General features: G+C 52.1%; 3 protein-coding genes across 4 annotated transcripts; 2 read left to right on the top strand and 1 right to left on the bottom strand.

The window, feature by feature from the left end:
• Positions 1-709: 709 nt before the first annotated feature.
• TSPAN31 (tetraspanin 31) lies at positions 710-3,565 on the top strand. Its single transcript, XM_070409859.1, has 6 exons — positions 710-867; positions 1,367-1,534; positions 1,780-1,860; positions 2,410-2,541; positions 2,827-2,940; positions 3,043-3,565. Exons 1-6 carry the CDS (start codon positions 805-807, stop codon positions 3,115-3,117), a joined length of 633 nt encoding a protein of 210 aa, XP_070265960.1. The 5' UTR covers positions 710-804; the 3' UTR covers positions 3,118-3,565.
• A 174-nt stretch (positions 3,566-3,739) lies between these two features.
• On the bottom strand, positions 3,740-7,065 carry CDK4 (cyclin dependent kinase 4). 2 transcript variants are annotated; one of them, XM_070409858.1, is made up of 8 exons: positions 6,988-7,065; positions 6,134-6,370; positions 5,836-5,971; positions 5,549-5,716; positions 5,287-5,396; positions 4,677-4,727; positions 4,408-4,543; positions 3,740-4,164 (listed from the first exon to the last, which is right to left on the bottom strand). In XM_070409858.1, the coding sequence occupies exons 2-8, from the start codon at positions 6,349-6,351 to the stop codon at positions 4,072-4,074; spliced, it is 912 nt and encodes a 303-aa protein (XP_070265959.1). In that variant the 5' UTR covers positions 6,352-6,370; positions 6,988-7,065; the 3' UTR covers positions 3,740-4,071. The 2 variants fall into 2 exon arrangements, with proteins under 2 accessions (XP_070265959.1, XP_070265958.1); XM_070409857.1 differs by lacking the exon at positions 6,988-7,065 and adding an exon at positions 6,814-6,896.
• Positions 7,066-11,170: 4,105 nt separating this feature from the next.
• On the top strand, positions 11,171-15,314 carry MARCHF9 (membrane associated ring-CH-type finger 9). The gene is made up of 4 exons (XM_070409856.1): positions 11,171-12,001; positions 12,988-13,143; positions 13,808-14,000; positions 14,476-15,314. Exons 1-4 carry the CDS (start codon positions 11,645-11,647, stop codon positions 14,808-14,810), a joined length of 1,041 nt encoding a protein of 346 aa, XP_070265957.1. The 5' UTR covers positions 11,171-11,644; the 3' UTR covers positions 14,811-15,314.
• The last annotated feature ends 1,783 nt before the right edge of the window (positions 15,315-17,097 follow it).

The following is a 17,097-nucleotide window of genomic DNA, read 5'->3' as shown; positions in this document are numbered from 1 at the left end:
ACCCCTCCCTTCGTCATTTTTTGCAAGCTCTGGACCAGGCATGTGCTCTGAAGGCATCAGGCACACCCATGCCTGTGGTTTTGTCACATACAGTAATGCACTGACCAAGGCTGCTGTTTTACACATTTAATATCGAGTCTATTCACACCCGTTAGGGAGGGATATGGAACAGGACATGTGTACTAGTGGACACGCTTGCAAATGTGTAAGGGTTTGCTGGGTGTTGCTGTGCCCAAACCGGGACCTCTGTGGTTGGGCTAAACAACCCGGTATTTTGCTCCTCTGGGTGTTCCGAGTGTGATGCAATAACAACAAACAATGGCATCATCATGAGGTCACCGCAGGACAAGGGAGGAGCCCTTTCGCCTAGCCCCGGCAGCCCTGTCTTCTCTCTCTTCGCCGGAGTTTCTCCAAAGCCTCCTCTCCGGGATTAGCCTCTTCCGACTGCGACGAAGGAAAGCTTCACTTTCAATCCGGGGTTTCCAAGTTCAGGCTCCGATCTCCAGGAAAATTTCTGCAAGCCCTGCCTCCACTCTTAAGTTTCACTCTATAAAGAACCTAAAGGAGGGGCCGGGAGGCGGGTCAGTAACGCAACGCAGGTTGATTGGCATTCAGGCCGTCGACGTCCCGTTTTAGCCCGGAGTTTCTCCAATCCAGAGGCAGGGGTGGGGCGGTGCAGGCGCAGAGAGCTGGGTTTAGGTGGACTAGATTTAAAGAGACAGAAGCTGTCGGGGTCCGGGAAGACTGCCCCTAAGACCCTCTCCCTAAGTCCTTGGGACCACTTGGGTCCCCAAAGCTGGGGAGATGGTTTGCGGTGGCTTTACCTGCTCCAAGAATGCGCTGTGCGCGCTCAACGTGGTCTACATGGTGAGGTTTTGGAGGTGGGGAAAGCTTCAAGGCGGAGAGGCGAGTGGGGAGATTATTCAGGGGACTTCCGGTGGGTAGAGGGGTGTCCTGGGTGTTCCAGGAAGATTCCCAGGAACTTCCGGCGAAGAGGGAATTCCTGGGGACTTCCGTGGGTAGAGGGGAGACTTCCGGTGATCGGAGGGTTTGTTTGGGGGTGGGGGGAATGAACTAGGGGCTGTGGGAACAAAGGCCTCTCCCTCCTTTTTGTGAACTTTAGTTTCTCCCAAAATAGAAGTGATGGATGAAGCTAAAGGTTCGGTTTTTATATTCATAGATGACTATCCTGCAGCCCCCCACCCTCACCCCCTCCCAGACATTCTGACCTCCCAGGGAAGGAGCGCCCAGGGATGTTACAGATTCCCACAGCACCCCCTCTCCTTGCAGTCCCGGGTGCACTGTAAGGCCTCTGGCAGTGCTGCACGCTAGATTTCTGACGTGTATCCTGCTCTGTTTCCCCTAGCTGGTAGGCTTACTGCTCATCGGAGTGGCTGCTTGGGGAAAGGGCCTGCATCTGGTGTCCAGCATCCCCATCATCGGAGGAGTCATTGCTGTGGGGGTCTTCCTCCTGTTCATCGCAGTGGCTGGACTGGTGGGTGCCATTAACCACCACCAAGTACTGCTGTTCTTTGTATCCTGACCCAAAGCGATGGGCACTGTAGAACTCTTGGGAGGGCTGAATGGGCTAGGAAGAAACTAGACCTCAGGGATTTGGGGGGACATGTCTCTGCTCTGCTCTATGAAACTGAGGCTGATGATTTTATTTCTTTCAACTGGCATGGTTGTATAAGTTCTATGAATAGATGAGATCAGATGATTGTTAGAGGTGGAACATAAAGGAATCTAGGACTTTTTTCCCATAACTCTTCCTCTCAGTACATGATCATCCTTGGTTTGGTCTTCGTCTTCCAGTTTGGAATCTCTTGTTCATGCCTGGCCATTAACCGAAGCAAACAGGTAAGGGGATACCCTTTCAAATACTTGCATTTTTCTCTAACCTCTAACTCCCTAACAGTCTTGCCCCAAAGATCATTCTTAGATCACTTCCAGACTCAAGCCATTTGCTTCCCTAGGATGTCTGGCTAATTTTCCATGACGATCTAAGACAGTGGTTCTCAACCTTCCTAATGCCTCGACCCTTTAATACAGTTCCTCATGTTGTGGTGACCCCCAATTTCATTGTTACAAATTGAACATAAAGCATAGTGATTAATCACAAAAACAATATGTAAGTATATATGTGTTTTCCAATGGTCTTAGGCAACCCCTGTGAAAGGGTTGTTCAACCCCCAAAAGGGATCGTGACCCACAGGCTGAGAACGGCTGATCTAAGACAACTTTAGTGGATATTTATCATTGGGTCTGTATATTTGTGATACACTCCCCTCCAGGGATGTTGACTTCCTTTGCTGGAGAAATTGAGGCACTTGAACTGAGATCAAAATGTAGGGAGATTCTTAGGGTTAGCAGCATCAAGTAATTTCCCTCTGCCTATATATCCTCCAGACAGATGTCATCAATGCTTCTTGGTGGGTCATGAGCAACCAGACCCGGAATGAACTGGAAAGAAGTTTTGATTGTTGTGGCTTATTCAACCTCACAACCCTGTATCAACAAGATTATGCCTTTTGCACTGCAGTGAGTTGGCGGGGAAGTGTGGGTAGGAAAATTGGGGAAGGATAGTGCCTAAAATGGTAGATTTTAGTTTGAATAGGATTGCCTCTCTAGCAGCTCTCTTGTATTGGGGCTGTGTGCTGCTGTGCTAAGAGTGGGGATGGGTCAAAAGCTATAGAGAACTAGTTAAATGGGATTTCAATCTGTAAGATACTGATCAAAACTAGTAAATTTCTAGGGTCATTTATCATAGGTGTCGGGACAGGGCATCTTAGCAACTATGCATCCTCCACACACATTTTATCCTAGGTCTGCAAGAGCCGGAGACCCACATGCCAGATGTGTGGAGAAAAGTTTCTTAAACATTCAGACAAAGCCCTAAAAATCCTGGGGGGTGTTGGACTCTTCTTCAGCTTTACAGAGGTAACATTCTCCAGTTCTCTCATATGCACCCTTTCTCTCCATCTGTCAGTCAGTCCCAGAGATTAAGAATTGGTGCTTATCTTTTTCCCTTTGCTTTTACAGATCCTTGGTGTCTGGCTCGCAATGAGATTTCGGAATCAGAAGGATCCTCGAGCCAACCCCAGTGCCTTTCTATGAGACTCTGGATCCTTTTGACTTCTCTCCTGTTCTCTCTAAGCTTTTTCTTCCTCCCGTAGGGAAAATCTAGGGTCAGTGACCTTTTTTGTTTGAGAAAGAGGAAAGGCCCTTTGCCATCCCCTAAAGGTGACTGAATAGCCAGGCTCTCTGCCTTGACAAGACTGTGAGGAATACAGAGAAGCCTCTTCTTTCCCTGAGTGGCTATGGGAAGCACCAGGGAGTGTACGAGATGGTATGGGGGTCGGAGTCATTCCTGGCTGTCTCCCCTCTTCTCCCTTCCACATGCTGGACCACCACACATCCTGGCCTGGCTCCAAGGGGAAACCAAGAACAGAGCCAGAGAGAAAACCACCAAGAAATCTTTCTTGTAATAACAGGACCCAGTTTGGGGGAAGGTCAATGAATATAAAAATAAAAGCCATTTAGACTCCATATTCAAAGAAGCAAATTGAATGCCTGCCTTGTCTTCTCTTACCAGTTGAGGGGCTCCGCTGACTGTAGGCCCTGTAACCTAAGGAGAATCTGTAAGATTCTGCAGAGAAGTCTGTCTTCCAAATGGTTTTTCCAAATCCCCAAATGGCAAAGCCAATCAAAGGAAGAAACATTAAAAAAAGAAAAGGAAAAAAAGAGACCATATTTCTTTGTTTTGTTTTTTTTTTCCGTATAAAAAAGGATCCCAATATCAAGGTAAGGAAGGGGAGAACAAGGGACATACTCCTTGGTGTAAGGAAATAGGAGGGCAGGAGAAGGATAATCCCCAAAGGAGGGGAGGGAGGGGAATGTCATTAAGGCAGCCAGCAAGATATTCCCTGTAAAAAGTTGGAGGAAGTGTCTCCACAGCCTCAGATAAAAAGACACAGAGCGCTTCTCGGTGGGGGGCTCTGCACTCTAGTGTTCAAAGCAAGGTAAACGACAGCTTCTCTTCTCTTGGTTCTGTTGCAGCGACTCCATTGCTCACTCTGGGTTACCTTCTTCCTTTTGTAGATAGGAGTGCTGCAGGGCTCGGAAGGCAGAGATTCGCTTGTGTGGGTTAAAAGTCAGCATCTCCTGTGAGGGGAGACAAAAGTCAGAAAATCGTGAAGAAAAAAAACCCCCAAAATTGACTTTTGCTCACCCTCAACAATACTAGCACGGGCTATTTTCTACATTCCTCTTTGTGGATGGCCAATCACAGTAGCAAAAGACTAGCCCATCCAACAACTGAGTCTCAGGAACCACAATGGTTTGGGTCCTTTTTCTACTACATTTTTCACCCTAATCTCACCCCATTCCCTTGCCCAAACTCAGTACCAGCAGCAGCTGTGCTCCAGACTTCTCCATCTCTGGGATCACCGACTGCACTGGGCAGGGCCCTCTTGGGGGGAAGGCTCCTCGGGGTAGAGACACATCTCTGGGCCAGTCTTCCTCTGGAGGCAGCCCAATCAGGCTATGGGGAACGGGAAAACTGGTCAGAGAGGTCCTCCAAGGCTCTACCTCAGGGACAGAGCCAAATGCTAACAGGGCTCAGCAGTAGGAAAAGACTCAGAATGAACATTTTTTCCCCCTTGCCAGTCACTTACTCAAAGATTTTGCCCAATTGGTCAGCTTCAGAGTTTCCGCAGAAGAGAGGCCTAAGGTGAGAAGGGACAGAGCATCATTTTCAAAGATGTTGTAGCAGAATGGTTATTGCTTAGTGGTTCAAACAGAGGGTATGGAAACTAAAGGGATAATAAGTTCCTAATTCCATTTCAGAGCTTCTAGTTATGGACAAGATGGTCAGTAGTACTCAAGTCAGTGGTTCTCAACCTTCCTAATGCCGAGACCCTTTAATACAGTTCCTTATGTTGTGGTGACCCCCCAACCATAAAATTATTTTCGTTGCTACTTCATAACTGTAATTTTGCTACTGTTATGAATTGTCATGTAAATATCTGATATGCAGGATGTATTTTCATTGTTACAAATTGAACATAATTAAAGCATAGTGATTAATCACAAAAACAATATGTAATTACATATGTGTTTTCCGATGGTCTTAAGCGACCCCTGTGAAAGGGTCGCTCAACCCCCAAAGGGGTCCGACCCACAGGTTGAGAACCACTGACTCAAGTGAAAGAATGGGCAAGATAAGGCGATGATTTTTAAGCGATCTGGGAAACTCAAAATAGTTAAGGTCCTTGGGTCCCATACTTTCGACGAAACATCTCTGCAAAGATACAGCCAACGCTCCACAAGTCCACAGGAGTTGCGTATGTAGACTGCAGAAGAACTTCCGGAGCACGGTACCAGAGTGTAACAACCTAATGGGAACAAGAAGAGTGGACAGGGCCCTACGGGTTACCATGAAGCACAACTGCTCAACTGATGTCACAAAACACATGACTTCCCGACTGCGATGGGCACTTCCCTACCCCCAACCAGAACCCATTTCGGCTAACAGCTTTCTACTGACCACAGGTGTAAGTGCCATCTGGTAGCTGTAGATTCTGGCCAGGCCAAAGTCAGCCAGCTTGACTGTCCCACTGCTTGTCACCAGAATATTCTCTGGCTTCAGGTCTCGGTGAACAATGCAATTGGCATGCAGAAAATCCAGGCCTCTCAGAAACTGCCGCATCAGATCCTGGTTTGGAAGGGGGAGGTACAGAGGAACTGGAAACGAGGCGCCATACCTGAAATCACAATGGCTTCTACTGCCAAGGCCCCGACCCACCTCTCTCATTGTCTGCCCACCCCACGCACCTTGATGGTCTCCACTGGCAGGCCTGGTGGGGGTGCCTTGTCCAGATACGTCCGTAGGTCTTGGTCCACGTGCTCAAACACCAGGGTCACTTTGGTCTCCCGGTCAGTTCGGGCGGTGGCACAGACATCCATCAGCCTGGCCGGAACAAATGGTGGGCTGCTCGTGGATCAATCCCTTTTGGCCCCAACATGACCTTCCCTATTGCCTCGGGATCCCCACTTCTCTCCAGACCACCACGCCCCTCATAGAGGTGTCTTTCCCCCTTGAGCACCCTCTCCCAACCCTTCACCTTCTCACCGGACAACATTGGGGTGCTCAAAAGCCTCCAGCCGCCGCAGTAAGGCCACCTCACGGACTGTGCTGACGGGAAGGCCCCCTCCGGCCCCTCCTCCATTGGGGACTCTCACGCTCTTGAGGGCCACGAAGTGGCCACTGTGTGGATCACGGGCCTTGTACACCGTCCCGTAGGCACCAACACCAATCTCAGCCACGGGCTCATATCGAGGGGTAGCCATTCTCAGATCAGAGAAGACCCTACAATCACAGAGACTCTGCCACCGACATTCCCTTCCAGAGTTCGGATGGTATGCGCCCACAGCAACAAAGTAACTCCAGGAAAAAAACAAACAGCACAAAGACGCAGCGCCAGCACCCTTCCCTTCCCCGAGGCCAGGCCCGCCCCTCAGGCAATACAATGACTCCAGCCCCAACCCCTTCAGCCACGTGAGGCCCCAGAATTTTTTAAAAATCTCTTCCTTTGGGACCGTCGCGCCTGCCACAAAGGAAGAGCCCACACGACACACCCCCTGCATCAACGATCCTACACCCCAGCCCCGAAACCGACCCTCCCACGACCACAAAGGACCAGATTCCACCCTGCCCCCCTCCCCGCCGCCAGCGACCCCTCCGTCACCAGCCCGCGTGGGAAGCCAGGCTGGTGGAGAAAGGTCTCCATCCCTGGAAGGGGCTGCTCTTACTTCTCCCCGCGCCGGGAACTGCGGGGGCGGACCGTTATCGGGGCGCAGGAGCCGGTTTCTGCGGCGCCATACACCCGAGCTCTGTCCGGAGCAGCTGGACCGCACGGGCCCGACCATAGACTCAGGCCGCAGCTAGAGCGGACCCCTCACCCCCACCCTCACCCCCACCCTCACCATGTGACCAGCTGCCAAAGAGGCGCGCGGAAACCCGGGGGGAGGGGCGAGCGCCGGACGTTCGGGGCACGTGACCAGCCACTCCTGCGCAGAGGGGCCGGGAGTGGCTTTGCCCGGTTGGGGGGCGGCGGGGAGAATGGGGAGGAGGGACGATGGCCACCACGTGACCTGTTGCTATCCCACGTGACCGCATGCTATTGCTCCGAGGAGCAGAGGTGTGGTTACGCGACAAAGCACGTGACTAGTTGCCACTACCCAAGCGGGGTGGGGTGGTGGTTGGGGGGAGATGGGAGAGGGTGGAGTCCAAGGCGGTGCCATGGCAACCTGGGCCACCCAGATCCCAACTGCGGGCTGCGGGCCTTCTCCAGTCTCACTCCTTGTTTCTGTATATGGGGGAGGGCGCGGGTGTCGGGGGACAGGAGCTGGTGCCGTGGCCTTTCTGCTCCACTGCCATCGGAACACGTATTCTCACTTGTGTCTTTGTTTCATTCACTCATTCATTCAAGTTTTTACTGAGTGCTTGCTTCCCGTGTGGATGTGGGGTTGTTTTGGGTCTGTTTGTTTTTTGGTGTCTCAGTCACAAGCCCTTTTAAGTAGCGATAAGACTATCTGTGAAGCCCTAGCAGGTTTGGCTCAGTGGATAGAGCGTTGGCCTGCGCACTGAACAGTCCCAGGTTTGATTCCCGCCAAGGAAACGTGCTCAATCGTGCGGGAGCCAGCAGATCCATGGTTCTCTCATTGATGTTTCTATCTCTGGGTCCCTCTTCTTTCCTCTCTGAAATCAGTAAAAATATATGTTTTTTAAAAAGGCTATCTGTAAAGATGTAGCCAACAGTGTGCACACAAAATAGGGAGTAGACAATGCCCACGTGAGGGCAAAACTAGGATGAAAGGATTGATGAAAGGCAGATTAATACAGTAATCCAACAGGAAGAGGGGCAAGGCAATGCCCTCCCCTCTTCCCAATTTCCACCCCTTCCTAGGACCACCACATGCCTTCTGGCGGAGAAGTTTTCAATGATTGGGAGATAGGTTCTTTGCCGCACTGAGATATTGTGATATATGTGTGTATGTGTATGATAGATATGTCATACATAGAAAAATGGATATATATACATACACACACACACACACACACACACACACACAGGAGTGAGCATGTGCAGGAAGTTCCCACAGCCATTACCCCAGACCATCACATTACATGAGAATGACTTGTGCTCTTCTGCAAACCTTGTGACTCATTATATGGCATTATTGTGCTCTTTTCCTCCAGTGCAAATTTTCTTAGCCCTCGCCTCTCCCCTGAACACAAACCTTTCCCAAATGGCCTCTGCTCACAGATACAGAGAAGTAGACAAGGGGCAGGTTTCTCTCTGGCTTCCCTGGTCTTAACTGGCTCCAACTTCTTTATCTCCCAACCCTTTGGGAGGATGGGAGTAAGGGAAGGAAGGAAGCAGTGTCTCACTTGTGACAACTTGTCTAAAATCTGAAACCATGCCGAAGCCGGTTTGGCTCAGTGGATAGAGCGTCAGCCTGCGGACTGAGAGGTCCCGGGTTCGATTCCGGTCAAGGGCATGTACCTGGGTTGCGGGCACATCCCCAGTGGGAAGTGTGCAGGAGGCAGCTGATCGATGTTTCTCTCGCATCGATGTTTCTAACTCTCTCTATCTCTCTCCCTTCCTCTCTGTGAAAAATCAATAAAATATATTTAAAAAATAAATAAATAAATAAAATCTGAAACCAGCCCTGGCCAGTGTAGCTCAGTTGATTGGGCGTCCTCCCTGCACAGAAAGGTTGCTGGTTGATTCCAGGTCAGGCAGGGCACATGTCCAGGTTGGTTGCCGGCTTGATCCCCAGTAGGGGGCCTGCAGGAGGTAGCCAATCTACTGTATGTTAAACTCTCACATTGAGGTTTCTCTCTTCTCCTTTCCTCTCTCTCTAAAAATTAATAGTCTTTAAAAATAAAATCTGAAACCATTTTATTACTCTATTTCTCATTCCTTCTACCCTAACTTCTATTCTCTCTAACCATCTGGCTGAGGATGTAAGAGTTCAGGCATGAGATGAATATAAAGCATGCTCCAGGGCAAAACGGAAGATATGTCAATAGAGATTCTCCCTCTGCATTCTGATAGTAACTCTGAGCCCTTGCTGGTACGGGCAGCTGGGACTAGTAAGAAATACCTCAAGCCCTGGCAGGATAGCTCAGTTGGTTAGAGCATTATCCTTATACACCAAGTTGTGGGTTGGATCTCCGGTCAGGGCACATATAAGAATCAACCAATAAATGCATAAATAAGTGGAACAACAAATTGATGTCTCTCTTTCATCAATAAATAATTTTTTTAAGAAAGAGAAAAACCTCAAGGTCTGAACTGGCAATAGGGCTTGTGAGGTGATTGTTTCATTGGCTATCTTGTTAGAATTGGTTGGTCTGTAAGCCTTCAGAAATGCTAACTGAATGTGTGTGTGTCAAACTTTCTACCCTAGTGCCTTGCCTTCCACATAAGCCCACCACAGCTCACTTTAGAAATCATATATATACACACATACACACGCACACAGACAACAGTGTGGTGGTAGCAAGAGGGAAAGGGGGGTGGGAATAGGTGGAGGTGGGCAAAATAGGCATAAATGGAGACTGAAAGAGGCTTTGCTTTGGGCGATGGGTACATGATGCGGTGTGCAGATGATGTTTTGTTGAGTTGTACACTTAAAACCTGAATGGTTTTGTGTAGGAAACCGCTTATTGTCTTCACTAGCTGAGAAGCATAGACAGAGACCCCAAAGGCTGGTGACCTTTGAAGCCCTAGCAAAGGTCGGAGCTGTGCACCACCCAGTTAGTCCAGACAATGGTAGCTGAAGCAACTTCCCCACCAGATAGTCATGTAAATCCTTATTGATAAGATAGTCTGCCTATTACTGGAGATTGCCTGCTGATGGGCTACTAGTCTGTGTGTTACTGGAACTTGCCTGCCTAAGGGCTATGCTATGGGTGTATCCCAGATCAATAAAAGCTTGGTGAGGCCTGAGCACCAGTGGAAGTCCTTCCCCTAGAGTTGGACTTGCCCGCCTAGCCCCCCAAAATTTCCAATTATCTCTTGTCTCTTCTCTTTCATTTGTGTGCGGCTCCTCTTCCAGATCCTGAACCCTGAACCACGTTGGACGTGGAGGGAAACACACACTCAACAGTTTTGTGAACCAATATCACCCCAGTAAGTTAAATTTTAAAAAAAAGAAGTCATCCTCTATGTTGGCTTGGGTTCCAGCCCTTTTCTGATTCATTCATCCATCCATCCAATGCATGTGAATGTTTCATAAGAGCATTACTCTCCTCAGTCACTTGCTATTGAGGAGCCTTAGTTTGGCAGTCTGTCCCTGGTTCCATACCCTCCCTTCTGTTAATTACTCTCTTACTAATTAATTTTTTCACAATGTGTTTGACCCAATGGGCTCCTCTGGAATCCCTTTTCCCTCAGCGTTGTAAAAGGGAGGAGAGGGAGGTTGTAAGTGTAAAGCAGACCTAGTAAGGGGGTAGAACTGGTTCTCAGGGTCAAGGCCCCCACATAAGCAAAGAGCTGTGTGTGTGTGTGTGTGTGTGTGTGTTGGTAAGGGAAGGAGAAAGCCAGAAAAGACACTCTCATCCCTTTAGCACTCCTATCTCCCTTGCTCACTCACCTACCTCACACATTACAATCACACATTTCGTTCTCTTGCAGCCCCAACCACTCTCACCTCTCTCACAGTCCCACATCATGCACACTTTTCAGTCCTTTGTGTGAAAGTGTTTATTGCTTGAGTCTATCTCTTGCTCACTCACCTCCCTCAGACCGCAGACCCCTTGCATAGCCTTTCCTCTGCACACTCCCATTTTGCACAAGCCTCTCCCTCCCTGGTGCACCTGCGTCTTGGAGCACCCACTCCCCTCCCCCCCTCACCCGTTCACACACCTACTCTCCTACCAGTGTGCACACTCTCCTTTCTCGGACACTCCCCTCCCTCCATCCTCCCCTGGGCTGCACACTCGCCCCCGCCTCTAGGGACACCTGCTCTTGCCGGGCAGGGCGGGGATGCGCAGCCGCGGCCACGGCCACTGCTCCTCTCCCCCTCCCCGCCCCGCCCCTCCCTCCATCCCTCACCGGCTCCCCGGCTCCCGCCCCGCCCGCCCCTCCCGCCCGCCGCTCCGGGGGTGGGGGGGTCTCCGCCGCCGCCGCCGCCGCCGCCGCCGGAAGGAGCCGCCATTTGCCACCGCCGAGCGCACGGGCCGAGCCGAGACGGAGCCGGGAGCCGAAGCGGGACTGGGGCCGGGAGCACGGAGATGGGGGGCGGCTCCGCCGCAGGAGGATCCGGGCGCGTAATCCCGGGGGTCCGGCCCGCTCCGGACCCAGACCCGCGGGGCGCGGTACCCTGAACCCCCTCCCCGCCCACCGCCCGGGCCATGGCCGCCCGCCCCGCCGCCCCCGGGCCGCCCGCCCTCCCGGCGCCGCCAGCCCCGAAGCCCCGGCGGTGGCGGCCGTGAACGGCGCTCCCAGGCCCCGAGGACCCCGGCGGGGCTGGGCTCCCCGGTGCGCGCCCCCTTTCCGGCCTTGCCCTCTCCCTTCCCCCGCCGCCCGGAGCCCCTGCGCGCCCACCCCCGCCCCCCGGCGCCCGGACGATGCTCAAGTCGCGGCTCCGCATGTTCCTGAACGAGCTGAAGCTGCTGGTGCTGACGGGCGGGGGGCGGCCCCGCGCCGAGCCGCAGCCCCGGGGGGGCGGGGGGAGCGGCTGCGGCTGGGCGCCCTTCGCCGGCTGCGCGGCCCGGGACGGCGGCGACGGCGACGAGGAGGAGTACTACGGGCCGGGGCCGCGCGCGCGGGGCCTGGCCGGCGACAAGGAGCCGCGGGCCGGACCCCCGCCGCCGCCCGCGCCGCCGCCGCCCCCGGGCGCGCTGGACGCCCTGTCGCTCAGCAGCAGCCTGGACAGCGGGCTGCGGACCCCCCAGTGCCGGATCTGCTTCCAGGGCCCCGAGCAGGTCAGGCCGGGCGCTCGCGGGGCGGGGCCGGGCGGGGTGGCGGCGCCCACCTGGGGCGCCCGGGGAGACCGCGGGCGGGGGGCGGGGCCTGGGAGGCTGGGCGGGACCCGGCACCCGAGTGGGACTCGGTGAGGTTGGGGGGCCGGCTGGAGACGCCCAGAGCGTCTGTTTGCGGTGGAGGGGGATCGGGGGTCGCCAGGAAGGGCTGGGACTTTCTCCCGGCGAAGCTCAACATCCCTCGCCCACGAACGGGGACTGCCTTCCTCCCCCGGCCTCTCCCCCGGGGGTCTTTGTCGGCTGGGGAGGTGGCCGAGGAGAGCGCTGGTTTCCACCTGGAAGGGAGGGGCCCGGCCGGCGCCCTGGCCTCATTCAACATTTCTCTCCGTGGGGCACTTTTCTCCACTTCCCGTTCTGCAACTTTCCATCTCATTGCAAAGAGTCCTCTTTGTTTAAATGTTATGGACAAAGTTGTCTCGGGATAGTGCTGGGGATGTCTCTATGCGGGGAGACATATTTCCTGGATTAAAAGGGAACACCTGCTCCCACCCCCCAGAATTTCTTCTCCCTTTTGATACTTGGAAACGGAGGACTAACCCAGCCCGGTGTGCGCCACACCTGTGACATGCGTTACGGCGATGGAAGGGGAGGAAGGCCTGGCTCTGAAGCTCTAACCCTAACCCTTCAGATCCTAAGGGGTAGCCTTCCAGTCGGGACGCCTTAAAGACCACCCTCTCCAAATTCTGGGAAAAGAGAAGACCCAGTTCCCCACCTTCGCTCCAGTCCCTTTTCATCCTCACCTGTTTGGTCAGGGAAGTTTACCTTGCGCTCTAACTTTTTTCTTTTGTCCTGCAACCTTAGCCTCTTGCCCTATGTGGGGTGAAAGGCCTGAGCTTTTCTAAGGTGGGGCAGTGACTGATCTCCCAGAGCGGAGAGGAGTGGGTCGCGGTGGTGCTAGCTGACAGGGACTGTCGTCACTCTTCCTCCAGGGGGAGCTCCTGAGCCCCTGCCGCTGTGACGGCTCCGTGCGCTGCACGCACCAGCCCTGCCTCATCCGCTGGATTAGCGAGAGGGGCTCCTGGAGCTGTGAGCTCTGCTACTTCAAGTATCAGGTCCTGGCGATCAGCACCAAGAACCCACTGCAGGTGAGGTGTGCGGAGAGGACTCTCGGGTTGGAGTAAGGGCCTTTCAGCATTCAGAGTCAGGAACCCTCCGGGGAGCCTATTTCATCCATTCATTTACGCCTCCCCACAATCTCCCGTCTTTCTGTAAATCCTCCCTTTCTTCACTTATTTACAAAGACACTATTGCATGCCACCTTTATTCCAGGCACTGTTCTAGGCAACGCACTGAGACAATAAAAAAGAAGAAGATAGTAATATCAATGAGGATAGCAATTATGTAGTGTTTTCTGTGTGTCAGGCTCTTGGTGTGTATTAACTCTTTTAATCATCATAATAATCCTATTAGTTATATACCATTATTATCCCCATCTTAAAGATTGGTGCACAAAGAGATTTGAAAACTTGCCCAAGGTTACTCAGCCAGGAAGTGATGGAGTTAGAATTTGGAATTCAAACCTAGATGGTTTGGCTTCAGAGCACTTGCCTGATCCTGCCTTTCTAAACTAGGACAGACACATGGTTTCAAACAACTTGAGCAGTGCCACAGTCTAGGTTTGATCAGGGCACAGAAGAGACAGGTGTTAATTGCCGGAAGGGTTCCAGGAAGGCTCCGGGAGCATCCTCCTTTTCAGGGCTAACCGTCCATGTCTTTCTGTGACTTTCTGGAACCCTTTCTCCCACACAGTGGCAAGCCATCTCCCTGACAGTCATTGAGAAGGTCCAGATTGCGGCCATAGTTCTGGGCTCTCTCTTCCTCGTCGCCAGCATCTCCTGGCTCATCTGGTCCTCACTCAGCCCTTCAGCCAAGTGGCAACGACAGGATCTGCTATTTCAGATCTGCTACGGCATGTATGGCTTCATGGATGTCGTCTGCATAGGTGAGGGCACCTCTCTCCCTTTGACCTGAGGAGCAACTTCCTCTAACTCAGTGGTTCTCAACCTTCTGGCCCTTTAAATACAGTTCCTCATGTTGTGACCCAACCATAAAATTATTTTCGTTGCTACTTCATAACTGTAATGTTCCTACTGTTATGAATCGTAATGTAAATATCTGATATGCAGGATGGTCTTAGGCAACCTCTGTGAAAGGGTCGTTCGACCGCCAAAGGGGTCACGACCCACAGGTTGAGAACTGCTGCACTCATACACTTAACTTTCCCTCCCCATTCCTTCAGCTTTATGGCCACATTTCTACCATTGAGAGCCCTTAGGGCTATCTTGGTGCCCCTCCCTTCCCAGCTTCTCCAAGTCTTTTGCAACCCTATCTCCTTACTCTGGAAAATGCTTGCTTCAGCACCTCTGGCCTAGGTCTGGGCAGCAGTTGACCCTGGATATCTTATCCCTCTTGCTTAGGACTCATTGTCCACGAAGGCTCCTCTGTCTACCGCATCTTCAAACGCTGGCAGGCAGTGAACCAGCAGTGGAAGGTCCTGAATTATGACAAGACCAAGGACATAGGAGGAGATGCAGGGGGAGGGACGGCAGGGAAGCCGGGCCCCAGGACCTCACGGACGGGCCCTCCCTCTGGGGCCACCAGCCGACCCCCGGCTGCCCAGCGCATGCGGACGCTCTTGCCTCAGCGCTGTGGTTACACAATCCTGCACCTCCTTGGACAGCTTCGGCCACCAGATGCGCGTTCTAGTTCCCATTCCGGCCGAGAGGTTGTCATGAGGGTCACCACAGTCTGAACTGAACTCCAGGAGCGGGGATCTTGAGTCAATGCGTCGGCCAGAGATGAGCTATCATGGCTGCTGGAGGTACCACCTGGACCAGATGTTTGGGGCACACTGCTCCCACCACTGAAGATCTCTGTGGGCAGCCTCAAGCTGGAGACATTGTCTGGCTTCTGCCCACTGGGTGGAGTCACTTGGATGACATTCCATTCCCCACACTCATCCTGGGGCAGCCAGTGGGCAAGTGGGGAGAACAGCTTTTCTTCCCCAGAGAACCGTCCTTACCTCAGCTCCTAGGGCCTCCAGCCCCTCAGCTCTACCATGGTGACTTGGTGAGGGGGAACCAATGCCAGAAGAAAGGGGCTGTAGACCCCCCATTCCCCACCCCATGGCCACAGGGCAGCTGGCAATAAGACTAGTATACATTGACCTCCCGTTCCCTGCATGAGGGCGGGGGGACTTCCCCTGCTCTGCCCCCCATTGCATGGGGGGAGGGCATAAAGAATCATTTATATGCACGTGGAGACTCCTTTCTCATCTGGGGCTTCTCTGGAGGGCTGGGAGGTGTGGGGAGGTTTCTCTGCAGAGGTTACAAATCCCAAATGCAGCAGTGGTTTCTGAATTGGAGGTGTAACTCCCACTTGCTGGTGAATAATTCATGTTGGCTGCTAGATGGCAATGCTCAGAGGTATCTAATGGGTGGACCTACCACCTCCAAGTTTGTGATTTACAAAAAAATCTCCACTGTGGTTTTCCTGTCTACCTCATAGGGTTGGAATGAGGATAGAGAAGGGGCAGGTTGCGCCCAGCCGGCATGGCTCAGTGGTTGAGCATTGACCTATGAACCAGAAGGTCACGGTTCGATTCCCGGTCAGGGCATATGCCCAGGTTTCGGACTCAATCCCCAGTGTGGGGCTTGCAGGAGGCAGCTGACTCTCTCCCATCATTGATGTTTCTATCTCTCTCTTCCTCTCCCTTCCTCTCTGATATAAATAAAAATATATTTAAAAAAAGAAGAAGAAGGGACAGGTTGAATGCCATTGCAAAGAAAATCAATGATGGCATAAAATGATTTATACTGTAGATGATGGTCCATTTATTTCAAATAATAGCTGGTTAACAAATTGCAAAATGTGTTTTTCATCTGGAATTGCACAGAACCTTGGAAATGTGTGTTGAGTGTCATAGATATGTAAATATGAGGGAAACTAGACATTGCAAATGTGAAGGATGGTGGTTATTTGTAAGAATGAGAGCTCCTCCAATGCTCTACATGTGGGGGCAGAGGAAGGCTGGAGCTCTCCTTCTTGCTCTGGGGATCATTTGGATTCTTAGTCCTTCTCAGGTACTGTGCTCACCCGGAGAAGTGGTGTGAAGTGAATTTGGACTTATTTGGAGTGAGATGGACAGAATCCTTCCATGATATGAGTCTCCAGCTTATAGGTCTGATCCTGGTATGTCTCAGCTAGTGGTATTAACTGGAAGTATTGTGCTTGGAGATAGCAGCGTAGAGGGCAGTTGTCTATAGAGAAAATTTGGGAAGGACTGGTTAAAATGTGGATCAGCCTGAAGCCTCAGCCCTTTCTCCTGAGGTCTTGGAGCTGTGTATTATATGAATGATGGTATCTTTTAAGTGAACTACTCATCAGCAATTAAATTAATTACTTCACACTTTGCTAAAGTCAGATCCAGAGGCCTTTCCTATTATTAGTCCTTCTCTCAGAGAAGGTCTGCTCTATATGCTCCCTGGGGATGTTTTGGGGAAAATGCTTATCTGCTAAAGGTCACATATCCTTGCCTGGATATTGGTTATCTCTTACCCCTCTCTAAAAGGGGGCGGGAGGGGGGGGGGGGGGGGTCTTTGCTGCTGTCCATGGTGCTAGCACCCAGACTTGCCTGGAGGTATAGATACCAAAGTCACCTGGACGTGTGGGACGTGTATCACCTCTAGGAATCAACATGGAGAGGGAACTGAGGCTGAGCAATATCCCGCTCCCTCCTCCCCCATTTTCCAGTGGAAAATTGTTTCTCCAGAGAAGTAACCTTCCACATTCCCTACTTGAGCAGACAGAAGAGCCAGACTTTACTGATTTGCTATTCACAGGATAGCTGGTGGGGACCAGCTGTCAGATGGGAGACAGCAAATCAGAGTGACTACTAGTGCCTATCATGGCAGATAGGGTTCAGGTAGGTACCACATAGTTGGGGTTTCCTGTGCCAAGCCTGGGCTGCCCCTGTGATGGCCCACATGGACATTTAAATAATCCCAAGATCATAGGCACACAAACACACTGTCTCCATT

Source organism: Myotis yumanensis, unplaced genomic scaffold, assembly GCF_028538775.1.
Source record: "Myotis yumanensis isolate MYYU_CA2020_CCGP unplaced genomic scaffold, mMyoYum1.0.hap1 SCAF_3, whole genome shotgun sequence".
In the NCBI taxonomy this organism is placed as follows: domain Eukaryota; kingdom Metazoa; phylum Chordata; class Mammalia; order Chiroptera; family Vespertilionidae; genus Myotis; species Myotis yumanensis.
The sequence above is the reverse complement of the archived record's forward strand: the minus strand, read 5'-3'. Positions and strand labels throughout refer to the sequence as shown.

What these genes read in the sequence shown, in the direction of transcription:
- MARCHF9 (XM_070409856.1), top strand. Translation starts at nt 11,645, where the DNA reads ATGCTCAAGTCGCGGCTCCGCATGTTCCTGAACGAGCTGAAGCTGCTG. An exon ending in GCACCAAGAACCCACTGCAG is followed by an intron (nt 13,144 to 13,807) that starts GTGAGGTGTGCG and finishes TCTCCCACACAG; the next exon opens with TGGCAAGCCATCTCCCTGAC. An exon ending in CATGGATGTCGTCTGCATAG is followed by an intron (nt 14,001 to 14,475) that starts GTGAGGGCACCT and finishes CCTCTTGCTTAG; the next exon opens with GACTCATTGTCCACGAAGGC.
- CDK4 (XM_070409858.1), bottom strand. Translation starts at nt 6,351, where the DNA reads ATGGCTACCCCTCGATATGAGCCCGTGGCTGAGATTGGTGTTGGTGCC. An exon ending in GAGCACCCCAATGTTGTCCG is followed by an intron (nt 5,972 to 6,133) that starts GTGAGAAGGTGA and finishes TGTTCCGGCCAG; the next exon opens with GCTGATGGATGTCTGTGCCA. An exon ending in CTGGAGCACAGCTGCTGCTG is followed by an intron (nt 4,165 to 4,407) that starts GTACTGAGTTTG and finishes CTCCCCTCACAG; the next exon opens with GAGATGCTGACTTTTAACCC.
- TSPAN31 (XM_070409859.1), top strand. Translation starts at nt 805, where the DNA reads ATGGTTTGCGGTGGCTTTACCTGCTCCAAGAATGCGCTGTGCGCGCTC. An exon ending in CGCTCAACGTGGTCTACATG is followed by an intron (nt 868 to 1,366) that starts GTGAGGTTTTGG and finishes TGTTTCCCCTAG; the next exon opens with CTGGTAGGCTTACTGCTCAT. An exon ending in ACCAAGTACTGCTGTTCTTT is followed by an intron (nt 1,535 to 1,779) that starts GTATCCTGACCC and finishes TCTTCCTCTCAG; the next exon opens with TACATGATCATCCTTGGTTT.